Raw genomic sequence first — 19083 nt, forward strand, 5'->3', positions numbered from 1 at the left:
CCAGATCCACCAACGCCTGTGCAAAGGGAGCGTATCTGCCACCCATCTGCCAGGCTGTCGAGGCTGCGACAATTCGAATAAGCTCCGAACAGATCTGAGCTGCGTTATAAATATTTCAGTGGCAACACACATGCCAAAACCCCTCGGCGGCACCAGCACACGCCCTCTGCCCTCTGCCCTCTGCCCGCGCCGGGGCCGGGGCCGGGGCCGCGCCCTCCACCCGCGGCCGCCTCGCAGCTCCGCCGGCCGCAGCCGCCGGCGACACCGGCGGAGCCGCCTCCTCCCCGATTACACATTAGCCCGCGGCGTCGGGGCGGGCCCGGCCTGCCGCGGCCCCGGCGGGCGGAGGCCGGGCCGGGCCGGCGCTGCCTGCCCGCGCCCAGGGGAGCCGCCGCTGCCGCCGCCACCTGCCCCGAGCATGGAGGGGCGCGGGGCGGGCGCGGGCAGCGGGGTGCAGATGTGCCAGACCGTCTTCCCGGGGCACGCCAACCAGCGCGGCGAGCTGAGCGCCGGGCAGCTCCTCAAGTGGATCGACGCCACCGCCTGCCTCGCAGGTACGGCGGGGAGCGGGCGGGCGGGCAGGCGGAGCGCCATGTCATGTCATGTCATGGCGGCGGGGCCGCGAGGGAGCCGGCACGGCCTGACCTGCCCCGGCCTCGCCGCCATTTGCCCCCGCGGCACCGTACCGCATTACGGGGCTCAGACGGGAGAAGGAGCAGGCCAGGGCCTGTCCTCGGGGGGCAAAGAGAGCTCACGGCCGCGGAGAGGGAGCCTCAAAGCCCGGGGAGGTCCGCGAGGGAGCGGCGATGGTAACAGCGGCGAGAACTGAGGACGAGGGGGAGGAAAAGGAAGGGGAATGAGAGGTACAGCAGCAGAAAGGGGAGGAAAGCACGAACTGAAGACCGGCAAAACATGGGGGAAAAACCAACCAGGGTACAGCGTGCTTTGTGTTTGGTATAATTCAGCTATGAAAACTTTAAAAGTTGCCCAGCTAACTTCTAGAAGTTCAAGCTACATATGAAACGCTAAGAAAATTCAAGATTCTGCCATCTCCGTTGTCAATGAACTTCACTTCCAAGTACAGCTGCATATATTAGCAGTCCATAATAAGCCTTGTGGAGATTAGCAGCTATATTTGGGGAACTCATGTCTGGATGGCGTCTCCATGTGATGCAGTGACCGCGGCGCGCTCGCCGCGTAGGTGTTTGCTGCACTCGGTGCTCTGCAGCTTTATTTAAGATACCCCTGCTGTACAGGAAGGCTTAGGGTCCCGGAGAGCTGGGCCCACGCCGTGACCTGTACGTACATGACTCCCGCACATAGCAGCTTTCAAGTAAGGTCACGCACGTTTACAGGTTTATTTTAGCACAAAGGAATCGTTTCTCCGAAGAGCAGTGATTTGGGCCATGCATTTACCCCTTAGAGGTGCTCCTGACAGACAGAAGCTGGTCTAATGGCGGCAGCCCGACCGCTCAGTTCCCCGCTCTGAGGTGGCCCGGCCCAGCTGTTACAGCTTGCCCTACCTCCCTTGACTTCAGTTAAGCTGTGATCTGGGTCAGCTGGGAATTTGCCACCACAGCTCGCGTTCGCTCCACCTTTTGCAACCGCTTTTGCCAAGTTGCTCTTAGGGCAGCACCATTAATTCACGCCACGGGGCTAATCCTGTCACGCACAAAGGATATTTTAACACCTTCCCTAGTTTTGCTTTGTGTGTCGTAGCAAACCCCAAATGCCAGGCAGGGATTTGTTTGGCTTTAGCACCTTTCCCCCACACTAGCACCAGCTGGTGCAGTTGCAGGGGCCGGGGCTTTGCACCTCCTTCATTTCATATCCTGCTGCTTCAGACTTGATCCCACTCCTGGCTGCTTGCTCCACTTTTGAGGCTATTTATGATCTATCACCTTCCTACTCATCATCTTGTATTACCTGTCAAAGCGGTGATGCCAGTCTCTGAGTGGTTAGTGACCCCTTGCCTTCACTGCGGTTTGTTGTGTTCCCGAGACGTGCCTCTCTGGGTTTTGCCCCTCATACATAAAAAAGGGAGCGCCTGGGATTTCGATACAACTTTTGCACGTTCCTCTTTCTAATTCCTGTCAATGCTCACAAAAAATACTCTTGGGCTGCTTTGGTGTGAGAACTCTTGCCTGTTGGGGGCAAACTGTTTTTTTTTTTTCCACGTTTTCTTGTACTCCTTTTTTGTTTGTTGTTGTTTTTTTTAAATCTCTTCCATCCAGAAAGCTTTTCTGGAGTAGGGAGTTCCCAGTGTTTGTGCAGCTCTTGTTGTGGTGGGGATTTAGCCTGTGACTTGAAACTCCAGGTGCTGTGGTCATAAAAATAATAAATCACAATAACTTGATGTAAAAAGATAACTATTGGAATATTAAATATTAACAGTAAAGGAGATGTTTACCTTTTCAAAATGAACTGTCCTAATTAAAACAAGTAAGGTGTGTTGTTTTTCACAATTAAATATATTCTAAGGAGATGAAGAGCATAGTACAAACTTTGGTACAAATATTTTACAGCTTTTACAATGAGTAAATTTTTAATTTTTAAAGTCTTGTTTATGTCTCTCTCTATTTTTTTTTTTTTAAGTTTAATCCCTGCCTTTTTATTACAACACTGGGGGCATGTACTTACCTGCTTTCTGCTGCTGTGACAATACTAGCAAGCCAGTAGATCTTACTCCTTGGTAAATAATTCCTGCGAGTATCCTCAGGTGACATAAAACTTCCACGCTGGTTTAACATTGTCACTATTCACAGCATCCTGGTACGAGGGGGATTGCAGAGATTTCTGTGACTCTTTTCATGCACCATACTTGTTATCTCTCTCTTATCAGATTGTTTATTTTTATAGAAAGATCCTAAATAATCAGAGCTTTTAAAACTCAGTAGAATTATTATGATCATCTCATATCGTTACGATATTGCTCTGTTTCATGGCAAATACTGACTTTAATCTTATTTAGCTCTTTTTTAAAGGGTGCACTATAGACTTGCATTGGGGTGATCAAAAGAGGAATCGGGACCTGCTGCCTTTCATCTCTCATGCACAATATACAGGTGAATAGCTTGCTGCAAACACAAAATAGTAATTCTGTATCTATGTGTCTCTTTTGAAGCTGAGAAACATGCTGGTGTGTCTTGTGTGACAGCATCTATGGATGACATACAGTTTGAAGAGACTGCCAGGTACAAAACCAGCTAGTAATAACCAAATGTTTTCTTTTTAGAGATTCCTCTTTGGCACAGAGAAACTCTGAGACATTATAAAATCTAAGATAATAGGCCAATGACCTCCCCAGACTCCCAGGGTTAAGTCTCATAATTGGCATCTGTGATAGCTTGACCCACCTAGAAAACAGATCAGTTTCGTAACTCTGGAATAAACTGTAGTTGCTTTGACCCACCAAACTAGATGCCAGGTGAGAAACTGATGGCCTAATGATCTTTGGCCCTAGTTAAAGTGAATGCTATGGTTCGTTACTTATCTCTGTTAAATAAGGAATACAAACCTGCGGCAGTTATTCTATAAATTCTTTATTGCTGCAAGTGCTCTCTCAGTTTATTTCTAGCCATATCATTCTTTCAGCTCGTGTTTAAAAAACAAAAAAAGTTCATATAACAAAACAGAAATGTTTTGCTTTTGCAAACATTGACTATTTAGTGAATCTACAAAATAATACAGCACTTTAAAAGCTTAAACTTTTGTTTTAACTATTTTTCATGATTTCCTGAGAGAGATAAGACACTGTGGGAGGAAATGGCATGTTTTCATCTAAATCTTACCTTGGCAGAAACGGGAAACCATTACCTTCCAGTCAGTGCTGTGTTTAAGTGTTTATTTAAAAGCCATGATTTGCTAGTATTTAAGTAAAGCCGTGCATAAGTTTGTTACATTACGGAACCTGGTCTGCTCCCCCGGCAGCACGCAAGCAAGAGGAAAAAATGTCTGATGAATTTCTTCCCTCCCCTCCCCCCTGCCATGTTGCAAGCTGGAAATTAGTGAGTGTTTAGATAACTCCATAGATGAGATGAACCTGCTTTCACAGACTAATGCACATGTGGTTGTCAGGATTGTGAACCAAGCAACATTGGCTGTGAGGTGCAGAAGTGATGTCAGTTTAAAACTGTTTGCAATACATGAGTATAAAATAAGTGTACTCACACTCCTGAACAGCAGGATTTCTAGACTAGCGGCCACTGAAATGAGAACTGGGACCAATAAGAAAAGTAAGTAAACGTGATCTTGCTGAATCTAGAAACAACAAGAAGTTCTTAGTCTCAGAAAACTCAGAATGAGTTTTGAAGTTTTTTATCTTGATTATAGCTGTTCTCTGTTTTTAATTTTGTCCTTAGGAAAAAATCCTCTCTGTGAGAACTGTAATCACAGGGTCCTAAAAATGAAGTCAGGGTAATACTTTTCTTTCAGGCATAAGATTCTAGACCTCAGTAACTTCAGAGCAATTTACTCTCTTGTTTGAGGGCAGAACTGAGCATCTAAAATGTAATGAAAATACTTTTTCTTCCAAATCTGTTTCTAAATATGTTTGTAGTTCTACTTTCACTTCTGGTGCCAGTGTTTCATTATTAACAAGAAGTTAGGGTACAAGCTAGTAACTATGAAGAGTTGTTAGTAATTATTTTTCAGCTTCAGGTCAGCCTTAACATCCTGTTTGTAGCTTACTGTATAATTCCCTAAACTTTGCCTAATCTTGTTGATTATGCAAACATCTTGCATAAATAATAGAGAGCTCTTGTGTCTCGTTCTAGTACCTAAGAAAGTACATAAGAAAGATGTTTTCTAAGGTACCTGCTGTACGGTTTCATTCACCTACCTCAAGTTATCAAATGTTTTATTATTAACTATTCGGATTAACTGTTTGATACTTTTCAGTTGAAAAAGATTTTTTTCATGTATCTTTGCAGGTGACATGGAAAGCTGAAATTCCCACAATACCACTATATATTTCCACTGAAATTCCCGCAATACCACTATATATTGCAAAACTCAGTTTTATGCCATGATAACCAATAAATCCGTCTTCCTTGTCTGAGTGTGCAGCAGTTCAGTGATAGTAAGACCATTATCTGATTTTAAAATACATTTATTTGAATTTTGTCAGTGCTCCATGTGTGAATCATGTTCAGTTTGTTCTGGTATTTTTCAAAAGCCCTCTGCCAGATACAAATGGAAGTGCCATGGGCTCTGACTCCTGCCCTTAAATGTCTATTTAAATGCCCAGGCTGATTGGCTTCCTTGGCTTAAATAAATCAGTTTGTCCAAAGTCAGAATACATTATATCATGTAAAACATTTCAGTTTGAAACAGCTCCCAAAAGTACATGAAAAGACATTTCCCTGTCATCTTGTCTTACAGTTGTGACATCTTTATTTTGTGCTGTGGCCAAGAACACCGTAGGACTATACTTTCTACAATGAAATGGGAATCTAGCTGCGTAGGCTGTAGGGAGGCTAATTAATCTCTGACGTTCAAACCTACCTTATTGCGGGACTGACTTCTTGGCGTGAAATCATATCCAGCCTCTTTCTGTTGTTCTTGGCCTGTAGTTTCCTGAAATGCTTGGACAGACCCAGGTTTACCTCTGTCAACCTCTCTTTTGCAGCGCTCTCAAAAAGAGGAAGAGAGGTCACCAGGATAGTGTCACGGACAAAGGCCGAATAGATGATCTTTGTATGGAAGAATAGCAACCTGCCAGTCAGCCTGAGGTAGAGCCCTCTGCGTTCCCAGCTGTGCAGGGGACCTCATGAACTGTCTGGCATCACGACATATTTTGACAGAGTGGTTGTGATGTCCTCTGCAAACATCCATAGAGACTCTGAACTCTCTCTCTTTTACGGGAACCCTTGTGCTCTACTATCAGTGTGTGTCTTGTTCAGTCATGGAATTTATCTACTGAGTATGATTCTATCTGTCTTCACCCCGTATTTGTCATTACTTGCACTGTGGTGCTATCTGTAATTCTCTTGGAAGTTGAGTGGCAGAGACGGAATCTTCAGAGATGTTTCTAACAGCAGAGTTCTGTTTCTAAGTTTTCTAAGGCTTTTTTAAAGGACCGTAGCTTTAATTTCTTCTCCAAGCCTGAACATAAATCCTGCATTATTGTTCTGAGCACCCTCTCCTTTCTGCAGATGGGCTGATGGCTCCCTTAGCGGTGCAACTTAGAATTATTATGTTCACATTCATGCTTTTTCTTTACAATCCCTGGTGGAAAAACTCCTCATGAATATGTTCTTCAAAAGGCCATGTATCTGCAAATGGTCCTTAATCTTTCCTCTCACCATTTTTTTTTTTTTAACCCCTGTCTACTCAAAGGCTTCTGCTTGCATTTCTGAGTGAGAATAAGACAGAAGAAATTTCTGTGTGTTTGATCGTTCCTGTCTGGTACTGTAAAGGAGCAGATCTCCTATCTTCCATTCTAGTGTTTGATAGTGACTATTGGAGATTCTGCCCGTCAGAGGAGCAATTTAAGAAAAGCGCTACCCTAAGCATAAAAAGCCTATCATTAAATTAGGAAGAAATTATAAAGAGAACAGTTTTAGAAACTAGGGTCATATAGTGCCAAATCCTCAGCTGCTGTAAATTTGTCCATTTCATAGATATGCAAGTAGTTTGAATTATATTTCATTGTCGTGGGTGTAGCTTGCTGCACTCTGCCTGCTTTGGGACTGATCCTTAGCAGCTCTAAGTCAGCAGCTGAAGTCAGTGGCCTGAGGCCCAGTTATTTGGGCTGTAGTTCTGACTTAACCATGCGCGTCACGTCTACTTAACCAGAACAGCAAAAGGACAACCTTAGGGGAACTGCCTTCTTCCCACGTTTTCAGCATTGCTTTGTATTAGGATATTTGCAAGGTCTAGAGTTTTGAAAACAAGGGTAACTCTTGTTATCAGCATATAATGCATATTTTGGAAATTCCAGGAGGAAGGAGACAGTTTTCTCAGCCATTTAATTCTACATAGGTAAATATATGTAGATATATTCTGCATAGGTGTTCTGTGTAGGTAAAGGGGAAAGCCAGTAGCTGTTGTTCGGAGCTGTGCTACTCCGAAGGGCAGAAGGGGCATGCTGCAACCCTGTTCTTGGCCAAAACTTGGAAAATAAACTCATTCCCAGCTTTCAAAGAGGTCAAAGAGCAACTTTTGCTCTGGTCATACTTCCTAATGTGTATGTATCTGTATGCTGGAGAAGCACGTGGAGCATGTCTCGTGCGGTCTTGCAACTAGATGCACTCAGTGGTTTGGTGTAACTCATGGCAAGATGTGTCTTTGAGCAAAAGTAGAGCCTAGACCAAAATTTCTTGGGGGACCTGGGGCCTGGAGCATATTTGATGTCCCACAGCTCGCAGCAAGGTGAAGGGATGCTGCTATTAAGCTTATGCATGTTTTTGAGTGGCTCGAATCTTTTCCAAGCATCAGTGAAGCATGCCCCATGAAGAACTGGGCTAAACCTTTTTCAGTACATTTTCAGTAGAACGGGACAGACACAAACTGATCATGGCTAATAAAAGTACTCTCTCTAGGAGAGAATCTCATTACAAATACCTTGAGAGCCAGGTCCAAACCCTTATTAAGCTGTATGACTGCATACCATAAGAAGATGTTACTCTTCTCAACAGGATTGGACAAATTATTACCATCAAAGCAAAAGTGAACAGAGCATTCAGTACCAGCATGGAGGTAAGAGATCATCACTCATATTCCTAACAATGTTTAAAGACTAGAGGAGGAAGGTGGGAGGGGAAGAATGCAACAACGGTCCAGTGCTTATTAATTTCAGAAAGAGCTTTGTGCAGGTTTCTAAACAATATTACCCCCTAATGAAACTCTGGCTTCGTAATGACTTTTATATTTGCATATAATGTTAGATAATCTGTGTCAAAATGGTAACTGGACCCTGAAGACTTAAAATCTTTAGCAGGTATAATATACCGGAGGAGACAGTTGGTGTTGGTTAGTCCTAAGCTATTGACCTCTCGGCAGTGTTTGGATCAGAGCCCAGAATCGACTGAATAGGTGGCGTTCTAAGTATTTTTGAAACTTCTCATACAAAGATATTTATCTCATAATGTGTGTACACGTTCTCACTGCTTATATTGTAACAGACATGGCAATGCGTTGCCCAGTCACTTACCTCAAATCAAAACTGAACCACAACTGGTCTTTCTCCAGTTGTTCTCTTTTACCTCCATTTCTGGTTTCTGTAAGTATTAATGGGAGTGAAGTGAGCATATCTCCAGGAGAGTGTATTCCAAAAGGTTCTAAACATTCAAAAAACAGAAGCTTTGATGCAAGTCAGGCCTGTTTTACAGGAGACAATATAGTTACATGCAAATGTATCGTTGTGGCTCGTAGGTATATAGACTTATCGAGATTTTTTTGCTCATACAAGCCTTAGAAAGATTCAGATGGGGAATCTAAATGGCACACGAGTAAATGGAAATAGATATTCATAAAACCAAATCTAAGTATTTATCCTGTTTCATATTATACCTTACAAGTAAAACTAAACATCCATATCTACCTGTTGTACTACAGAGCTTTTCAAGACTCAAAAGGATCTTGTGATGTTATTAAATGTTCAGAGAGGTATTGGTGATAGCAAAGCGGTCTTATCTTTCTTTTTCCGTTGTTTTCGTCTCCTCTTTTTTTTTTTAGGCATTAGAGACAGGCCATGATTAATTTGATAAACACTGCATTGCTTTCTCTCAACTCAGCCAGCAATGATGTAATATTTTTTCTTTTTGTCCTCTTCTTCCACTACCACCTTCCTTGTAGGTTGGCATCAAGGTTACAGTACAGGATACCTTGGCTAATATAGAAAAACTTGTGAGTGTGGCATATGCAACGTATGTAGCCAAACCAGTTGGTGCTGGAAAGGTATTATTTCTGTTTTGTTCTATGCTTGAAGTTAGTGGGACTGCGTTTCTGTGAAATAACCCAACTTTTCTGATTGTGAAACACAAGAAAAGGTTGATATCTCTTTTTTTTTCTGATCAATAATAGAAAAACAGCCCAAAGTCCAGACTCTAAGGAGAATTTTATTTTTTTTCAGATCTTTGCATTGAAATTGTTAGGCTTTTTATCATTTGCACTTTATCCTGCACGTTTACTAGTAATAGAATTGGTGTCTTTATAGGGATTTGTAACGTTGACAAAGACAGGACAACAGCACTGGAAGAGAGAACCCTGTGAATCTGCAGGACCTCTCCTTTTCAGAAACTGATCTACCCAAATATTGAAAGCTGCTGGTTTTTTTCTTTGTTTTAGTCCTTCGCTCCCCCCCTTTTTAAGGTGGCTGTTCCAAGACATCACTGTTCAGATAGAAGACATTATTTTTAAGCTAGCTTCCAATCTAAATTAATTCATTGCCATTTATGTTAATTAGCTTTCATGCCAATGTTGTTTCGTCTCCTTAGTGTTTGCCTCCCTGGAGGTGTTTGTAGAAAGCAGTCACAGTACTGTTTGGCTTTCACATTGCTGTGCCAAATAGTCCCAGTTCTTTTAAAGTTTTCTTACGAGAAAGGCCGTATATTCTTCAGATCCTCTTAAACTCCCTTTGTATCTGGTACTCTTTCTTGTACATGAGTGACTAGAATCGTATGTCACGTCTCACTTTCCTGTCTCGTTTTGTGTGTTATGAAAGCACATCTGCCCTTTTAGCATCCACTGCAGGTTGGCAGACAACAACCATCCCATGAACAATTAATATATTCAACCATTTCTGCTTTCTCTTCTGCAATGATATATTACAGTTTGCAGGAGAAACAGATCAGAATGTTTTTTCCAAAACTAAAGCACAGTCTGTCTCTGAAAAGGTAGTGGCTAAACTGGTTAACCTAAGAGCACTACAGTACTGTAAAGTAAGGATTGCTTATTACTGGTTTGATATTGTATCCATGGCATTGCCCATTTACCTTTTGTGCAGATTTCGAGGAAGGTTATTTCAGTATTAAATTGGTGATAGTTAACTAAGACAGTTAAGTAAGGCTTAAGACAGGCAGGCATGCCCAGAGAAAATTTGAGACCAGTTCAAAATCCACAAAGAAATTAACATCTTGGAAAAATTAACACTTTTTCCAAACCCCTTTTCCCCAATGAGTATTGCCAGAGTTCTGCACAGAGTGACAGTATACTGTCACCATCTAACTCTTTTTTAGCTGAGCTGGCTGGAAAAAATTAGGAAGCTCTTGAGCAGGGACAGAGAAGGGGCAAAGAAGCTGAAAGAGGATTTGACTGAAGATTCAAAGGCTGAGAAAGGATAACAGCACCACTGCAGGACACAAAATGTTGGTTTTGTGTGTGTTGCAGTTCTTGTGCTGTATTGTAAAGTTCCTGAGAGAAGACCTCACAGATAAATCACGCAAGTGGTTGTTCACTGGCACTTCTGCAGTATCTGTCTAAATATAGTCCTTTTCAGAATCCAGTGTGGGATCCAGATTCAGTTTGGCCCTGAAGTGGCATGCGTGGGAATTTATACTTAAGAAGCAGAACATCTTATCTTGGCAAAAGAAGAATGTGCATCTGGGCACAAGTAGCATTTAGGGCATAAATCTGTAATGTCTGAAGCTGCACCAACTGGTGTGTGTTTGTGCGTCCCCACCCTCACCTCCGAAAACCGGCATTCCTTTGAAAGTAAGTCCTCAGATAGTCAGGGAGAGATGCAATAGGCTGTGTGGGTATGGAGTGAATTATAAGAGCAAGAGGGAGCAGGCTATTTGTGTAGTGAGTGAGAGTGGGCTCTGGGGCACGCTTCACACTTCTCCACGTACTGCACCACTGCTCAGTGTGGCTGGATTTCTTTTGCTGATGTGAAGATTTTATACTCCCACCTTTCAAATTAAGGTTTATTTCCCTCCTTTTTTTAATTATTTTTTTTTTATGAGAACTGTTTTAAACAGCATGTACCTTAATGCATCTGTATTTCAAAAGTAAAAGCACTTTGTCATTGAGTTTTAACAAATGATCATGTTACAAAAGTGGAAGGGGGGAAAAAAGATAACGCACAATCTCTGGAACTTTAACTCTGCTCTTATACGATATTAATGAGACTTGTCATCTCGGACAGCTGATAGCAAAGGATTGTAAAAAATGCTAATGCAGATACTCTTTTATTCAAATTCTAGCTGAAGAGCCATTTTCGAGTTCAGAGCACACCTTGTTATGATTATGGGGTTTTTCTGTTTTTTTGTTTTTCTTTTTTCATTTGTGTAGATTGAATTGAAACCTGTAAAACTTCTGTCTAGAGAAGACCACCTGGAATACAGCCTAGCTACTGAGAGAAGAAGAATCCGACTGGACTATGAACATGTCTTTCAGAACCTAATGCAGGAGAGTAATAAGGAAGATGGTTACTATGGTCAGTATAGAACGTGGAGCCAATAGTTTATGGATAGCTGGAGGGGAGGAAAAATGTGGTCAAACCACCTGAGGAGTGTGTCTGCTTGAGGTAGTGGTCTCAGGTAGGAAAGGGTGTGCCAGGTTTGTGAGGACGTGTACGATAATTATTCTGATACAGTGGTATATCTTCCCATTTCGGAAATTCCAGATTTAAAATGCAGAATTGAAGGGGAAAAATGCATTAAATGTGAAATGCAGATCTTCATATAGGTTTTATGTATAGCATTTAAGGGTTCAAGCAGAATCTTGCAATACAATAACGAAGTCCAATGACATTAGTTGTAATGTAGATAGAAGGATAAAATCTAGTTGGGTTTACGGCTGTTCCTTTGCAAGAAACCGCTGAGAGCTCCTTTCATGCCATGAGATCATTCTCAACAAGCAGGAGAAACTCAACTGCATGGTGGACAAAACAGGCGGAAAAAATTTAAAACCTCCTCCGGAACAAATTAGAAAAGCTGAGGAGAAACAGGTTTGTCTTTATTTTTAATAGTAATCTCTGTTCTTAAAAACAATTGTACTCAAAGTGTTGTGCTCCTCTACAAAATAGTCTTACAAATTGATATTTGCAATATCTGAGGCATAACTCCCTGTATAAAAAACAGACATTATATGCTTTTACTGAGGAAAGATGAAACCTGTTGTAAATATAAATTCTAGTCTTAACAATTTAGTAAGATTGTGTAGAATATGAGAGACTGCTGCAAGAAAGCAAGTATTTGTCCTCGTGGTAACTGTCTCATAGGAAATGGCTTAATACCATCAGAGTCAAATCAGCAAATGATTTTTGGTTTCCACTGCCGCTGAAGGATCCTGCCATTGCTAACACTAGTTCAGCTCGTGGAGGACACAGAACAAGGGAAAGAAGGGAAGGAGAGAGAGGAAAATACTGTACAGAGGCTTCCAGGTAGCAAATAGGTATAAATCGCATCCAGAAAGTTAAGTTTGTCTTTCGAGTCCAGATTATGCAACAACTGAAGTAGATCCAAAGTACGAGTCAGATGTCTCCATGCATATATAATAATAAGGCTAGTTAGGGCAAAAATCAAAAATACAATTCAGGTCAAGCAGCGTATAGCACAGATGAGCACTTTTTAAGTGGCTGATACCATCTCATGCTTGAAGCTATTGTAGCAAAATGTAACTGATAAAAATGTATGGCTAAGCATTTGAAAGCAGAAAAGTTCAGATAACGGAAGGTGGTTACTAATTTAGAGCCGTACTTATCTCTTTAGTGTGTGTTCTATAGTGTCTAGTAATCACAAGATTTGTAAGTAGCAGGTTATAAAACAGTTGTCATACTCTAACCTTAATTAGACACATTAGCAGAGGTGCATGTCATACATGCGGTCAAAGTCTATGAAAGGCATTTGAACAGAAGTTAAAGAATAGCTCTAACAACATCCATTACAGGTCACGCGTACCAGCCATGCCTGTGTTCTCAGCTAGCTGAGTTTCACAGTTACTGCTTCTGATGCAGCCCGTCTAAGGGACAGGGGATGGCTAGGAAGGATCCCTGTGCTGTGATAAAGCCAGGTGTGCTCCATCCCCACCTCTTGTTGCAAGAACAGAGCAAATTTTTTTAGCCTCTTGCTGCCCTTGGAAGGAACAGGGGCGTTCCATGTCTTTCTTCTTAAGTATTTTTCTTTTCATCATGCCTGATGTAAATGGCACACTTCAGTAATGGGGAATTGGTATTTTCTTCTTGGCTATCAGACTTACCAGCTAATCTGAAATACACCATTAATACATTGCTGCCATATTTCAGATACTCTTAAAGAGGAAGATGCAATTTCAACTGACCTTACCCATGTGCAGAGTATTGAGCTTGTCTTGCCTCCTCATGCAAACCATCATGAAAATGCTTTTGGTGGCCAGATCATGGCTTGGATGGAGACAGTGGCTAGTATTTCAGCAAGGTATTTCTCTGCGTCATAGTCTTTGTGTATAGTTCTGAGTGGACGTGTACCTCAATTTTAATGTTAAGGCCTTCACTGGGATTTATTTCAAATTAAAAATAAAGACCCAAATCTTTGTGACTTCTCTTCCTCCTAAAATTGCAGGATGTCTTTCGCCTACTTATTTGGTACATTTCCTATGGCACCCCCACCAGCGTGGGGGTGAAATACTGTTCTCTCTGTTACACATGGTGACCCTGTGGAAAAAAAGTTATTTGCCTGAAAGTTGCTGCAAACAGTCAGCATCAAAAATAGGAATAGAAACCAGGCCTCCTCATGGTTGGTGCAGTGTTTTAAAAGCAGAGGTAGTCGTCAAGTCGAGATAAAACTGATATGAGCCTGTATCATTTGATACCTGAAAATGGATATGAATGAATTCTAAATGATATTCTGCAGATCCTTATGCCAGAGGTGAGAATAAGTCATGGAAGAAGAATCTGAAGAGGCAGGTTCTGTTCTGTGGGTGCTGACACAGAATGGATGTATAACCTTGGGCAAGTCATGTAACCTCTCAGTCCCTCAGAGTCCCACATTGTGTGGGTGTGATGTTTTTAGCAATTTAAAGGGCTTTGACATCTTCAGGTGAAAAGTGCAAAATATTTTTGTGACACTTTCTAGCATTGCTAGTCATTATGGCTGAGGCATGTAATCATTTAACTTCTTTCTCTGAAATCAAACCGTTGCTTTTCTCCTTCCTTGCTCTTGGGCTCTACACAAAGCTTCTTTGTAAGCAAGACTTGAGTTTCAGTTTGAATTCTCCTTGCATACCAAATGACCTAATTCACTACAGGGATTTTAGAAACGTTTTTGTTTCTTAACTTTAATAATTAAATGACTTTCCTATTCATTATTCATGTAGTTTTGATTTGTAGCTAGTAGTTGTACTGATAGCAACAGATTTTTCCGTAGTGGTTGGATAAACAGCTCTTTTTATTAGCAATAGAATGCACTGACCTTACCCCAGTGTGTAACTTTACGTTGACTGCAAAGGGATTGTTTCGGATTTGTGCCATAATCTGACCCAAAATATTTACCTGTTTTCATTTGATAGATTTGACCTAGTGAGAGTCACATTTAGGTTTAAAAACAGAAAGGAAACATCAACAAACCAGGTAGTGAAAATATTTTCTTTGGAACTATGAGTGTCAAACATGATTTGTCATGTCAAGAATTTCAGGAATAACAACTGATGGCAGAGGCTGAATGAAAACAGAGATTCTGTATTTTAGGCTTGAGAAATAGCTAGTTTCACTGCCGACCTTTTTGGAGGCCACTCACAATTAGATCTGACCTTTGAAGGTGCCAGTTAAGAGTTGCTGTGGCCACGGATTCTGGGGAGGAATGGTGGAGGAGGGGTAACTCTTGAAAAATGTATTTCTAAGAGTATTTTAAAGGTTGTTTTCCCACCTACCCACCCCCACTTTTTTAGCTGGACAGTAGTTGAACATCTTACAGATAGCAGTAAAGCCATTTGAATATCTATTTGAACTGGATCTACCCTTTCTTGGTGGTTTACACTTCCAGTAAAAGTATTCAGAGCTTAGTTTTCCAGGAAGAATGTGCCTAATATTTAGGGTAAATTTTCCTTTTGTTCCTCTCTCACTTTCAATCATACTGTGTTTACATCTTTATCACTAAATGTTGACCTCATTTACAACATTCACATTTTAAATAAGAAGAGCAAATTATTCTTAATGAGCTTACAAAGTCGTTTGAATGTATTGGTCTATTAAAAAGATGTACCAGTCAATTAATTAGCAAGAGATAATTGTGCACATTTAACAATACTGGTACATTAGTTTACAGAATGCAATTGAATTAAAAGCTAAGAACACCACAAAATGGTATTTTCAAGTTTAAAAAGTGCACAATGAAAATCTACTCAGATGTGCATATGCAATTTTTAGAGTTTTGCTTACATGCATGAGGGTAGAATATGGTTTTTCGAAGACTAAAAATAAATGGCATTGTTATGTGTTTTCCTCTGTTTTCCTCTGTTTATGTGATGCATAAAGATCCTGATCAAGAGTGTGACTTTGATTACACTTAAGTTTTGCCCACTCCAAAGAGCCTGCAAACTAGATCCCAATTCCACAAGCTCTTAAGCTCTATCTGCACTGCAGATGTTTTCTGGCAGGGCTATAAAGGTCAGAGGAATGGTGGGTCAGTGGAATTCCCTAGTGTAGTGCCATAACATTGCAAAATTATTCTTTTAGCAGCGTAGCTGAGTTTGATCAGGCATGCATCTGTTTACTTCTACTGTGTAATTATCCAAAGCGTAGCTTTGTAAGTATAGTCTTGGAAATGGCACTTTCCTGGCACGGGAAATCTTCTCCACTAGTCCAGCAAAGTCTTGCCAGAGTGGCTACAGCCTATATTGCAGGCAATTCAAAGAGATCCAGTAGCATATCTTGGCTGAACCTGACTTCATATATTGAATATAGTACAGGATCAGCTCTGAAATAAGAAGAGACAGGGAATATGCAGCTGGCAGGGCAAAGGAAACAGAAGTATTAAGATTTCTTTGTATTTAACGCACTGCTTTGTCCTGATCTCCTAAAATTTAGGCAACAGTTCTGGGTTTCTAGATTGATAAGGGATCAGTTCAACATCTTGCCATCCCTTTATGTGTTCAGACATGAATTTCCAAGCTCAGCACCAGTAACTGTATAACTTGGAAAAGCAGACCAAGTTAAACAAAGAAAAAATGGCAGTTTTATTGGTGGTCTTTTTTTAGTCTTATTTCACGTGATACTATCAGAAACGATTTGACGAGCAGGCAGAAGATTACAAAATATTGAAAAGAATTGACAGGTTGAAATTCCTCTTGCTTGAACACTGTTTCTGGAGCTGAACTTTTCTGCTTAGGTTTCTTGAATTGTATGAAGGCTTTGTGATCTGGCATCTTTATATATTGAGCAATATCCTACTCCCCATGCAGTCATACAGAAATTAATGAAACTCTTTGTGAAGTAAGTGGATACTCTGTAGGTAAGGGATTCATGATCTGACTCCAAAAGAAGCTAATAACAAGCAGTGAGAATTAATTAGTCGGTGTTTGTAAAGTGTGTTGAAAATGAAACAGCATGATATAAGTGGTTTTGTTATGTTTGAGGCCCAAGGTATATGCTGATCTTGGTTGTGTAAAATTTGTTGCTGTAATCGCTACCTGCTGCCAACCTAACAAAGGAGTTACTTTTACAAGGCTCTGTTTTGCTCTGTGTCTCTTCTGCTTTCTTCTTTAGCCGCCTTTGTCATTCGTATCCCATCTTGAAATCAGTTGATATGTTTAAATTCCGGGGACCATCCATCGTGGGTGACCGCCTTGTCTTCAATGCAATTGTGAACAATACATTTCAAAATAGGTAAAGCTACTCGTATGTTTGTGTTCCTTGACTTCTCTAGCACCAGCTTAACTGCATGTTTTCGGTTTCAGCCATCAGTGGGATATGCTTTATTGAATGAAAGATTTTTGCAATTTTTTTACCTTTTCCTCAGTAAAAGTTTTCTAAAATTCATTTTGACTTTAACTCTCAAAATTTTAAGAGCTTTCATAGCCAAATCCCAGTCCAGCAAATTCTGACTGTAAGCATCACTCTGAGCTTCAGGGATTTTCAAGGGATATTTTGGTCTCAGGGCCCTGATCAATCAGAAAGCTCCAACTTACTGCTAGGATCTTCCTATTTTTGCATTTTTTGCCAGTTCTGGGTTCTGGATGTTGCTGACTGCTGGCAGAATTCATATTTCATTTTGTTTTTCTTCTTCCCAGGAGTGGTTGGGGTGCACACAGGGGTGAGGCTTTGCCAGTTGCAGTTTGGAATAAATGGCTGCAGCCTATAGTGAACCGTCAACGTTTGTCACAGAGGCAGGGTGGAGCATAGTGTCGTCGTAAGAGTGAAACATGCATTTGGGCACGTTAAACACCTGCTCCTGAGATTCAGTTGTGTGACATTTTACCAGTCTTCCACAAATTCTGCTTGCTAATTGTTGCTTTGTTTTTCTCTCTCCCATGCATGCACTGTCTCCTCTGCAGATTTAAGACTCCTTTTGTGTTTTCCCTACAGAGAATGACTCCCCCTCTGAACTTTGGCAAAGGGATTGTGACTCAAGACCTCTCTGCTAGGCTGGTTTCCCCCTCCACAGCAATGGTCCTTTGGGCCAAGGGACCTTCGGATCGGCACCAGGGTGTGATGCAACTTAGGCTGGCCCTTCGTCCATCAGTCGGGCCCTTATCCGGAGCAGGAGGACCTAGTCATACAGGACAGGTCGCGAGATGTAGAAAGACAAGCCACAGAGGGCAGAAGCTAAAGGAATCCCTCCTCCAACTTTTGTGGGACAAATGCTGTCCTGGCATAGCTGTTTTGTGACTGCTTTCGTTTTAGGTATATTTGGTCCCCGCAGAGAGTGCTAGCAGGGCATCTTCATGCTATGCATCTGCTGAATGTCAAATCAATACCATCCTGCTCACTTTTGCAGTCTCTTCTCACAGTCTGCTCATTGGCGTTTACATTTTGCTGCTTAGCTCACTTTCTTCTCTTTTCACTAGTGCTATTTATCTAGTGCCACCTTTTATTTCATTTCTGAAATGTGTCTGTACAGACTGAGTCATTTATTTTCCATGCTACAGACGTACTTGAACCAGACTTCCAGCACCCATGAAGTTTTCAGCAGTCCTGCTTAGTATGTCTCAGGGTTACTTCTGTATCACTTATGATAGTTCAATAATTTATTTAAACTCTTATTGCAGTGTGGAAGTTGGTGTCCGTGTTGAGGCTTATAACTGTGAAGAATGGATCAAGGACCAAGCACGGCATATTAACAGCGCTTTTCTCATTTTTAATGCTGTAAATGACAAAGGAGAGCTGCTCACGTTCCCCAGAGTTAAACCTACTACAAAGGTCAGCTCTCATTCTCAGGAGTAGGGTGAACGTGCCCGTGGGATTATGTGGTCCAGCCCAGGATACTGCATGTCGCTCAGCCAGCTACTGACAGCTTTCCAGGAAAAGCAAGGACTGAACAAGGCAGTGCACTGAAATTCATCTTCTCGGGGAAGAGAGAGCCTCATTTAGAGGACTGAGAAAGCATCTAAATGAAATGTTTGTCTTTGAGTGAGAGATTTGTCAGATGTCAGCCATCTGAATCTGAGAGGTCTAGTGGAGGATAGTCTGTAGCTGATGGAGAGGAAGGATGAATCTGCCTTCTGGAAGCATCTGTCTGTACAGGTCTTGTACAATTTTCACTGACTGTAGAAGATGCCAAGACAGCGAGAAACTGACTGAAACTCTTGAACGTTAAATGGTTAAAGTTACTTTTATAATCCCTTAATGAAGACAAGAAATAGAATTGGTAAAGAAGTTGGTGGGAATCAGCTCCCATGACCTGGGTGGGCTGTCCAGTTTTTGACATGCAAATTTCAGCAAGTGTTTCTCTGCACATGGTTCACTCAGCACTCAGAGCAGTGCAGATACTATTTTTGAATTGTTTGCAGTGATATCATCTGTCATTAACTTATTGGTCCAATTATGGAATTTTTTTGAGAGCCTGCCTCAACAGGAATGAAACAATTATTTAACATCAGTGAACTTGCATTTTGTAGGATAGCAACTGGACAAATAAGTCGAGGTGTCATATGTACCCGGTGAGGCAGTAAGGTTCGGCAGCGCCCACTAAAAATTGTTGTGGGAGGAAACATTGACTTTTCCAC

The 19083-nt window shown here is 41.5% G+C and overlaps 1 protein-coding gene across 6 annotated transcripts in view; it reads left to right on the forward strand.

The window, feature by feature from the left end:
* Positions 1-347: 347 nt before the first annotated feature.
* Positions 348-19083, forward strand: part of LOC104152902 (acetyl-coenzyme A thioesterase) — a 31733-nt gene continuing 12997 nt past the window's right edge. The window contains exons 1-9 of one of the 6 annotated variants that reach the window (XM_068925380.1): positions 423-554; positions 2972-3065; positions 4932-5080; positions 7641-7701; positions 8800-8901; positions 11236-11380; positions 13190-13340; positions 16625-16744; positions 18127-18277. In XM_068925380.1, the coding sequence (XP_068781481.1) occupies positions 7696-7701; positions 8800-8901; positions 11236-11380; positions 13190-13340; positions 16625-16744; positions 18127-18277 (675 nt within the window). In that variant the 5' untranslated portion in view covers positions 423-554; positions 2972-3065; positions 4932-5080; positions 7641-7695. Of the gene's footprint in view, positions 555-2971; positions 3066-3124; positions 3195-4931; positions 5081-7640; positions 7702-8799; positions 8902-11235; positions 11381-13189; positions 13341-16624; positions 16745-18126; positions 18278-19083 lie in introns of all 6 variants that reach the window. The other 5 variants (XM_068925382.1, XM_068925378.1, XM_068925379.1 and 2 more) reach the window with 5 other exon arrangements.

Source organism: Struthio camelus, chromosome W (assembly GCF_040807025.1).
Source record: "Struthio camelus isolate bStrCam1 chromosome W, bStrCam1.hap1, whole genome shotgun sequence".
NCBI classification, from domain to species: Eukaryota; Metazoa; Chordata; class Aves; order Struthioniformes; family Struthionidae; genus Struthio; species Struthio camelus.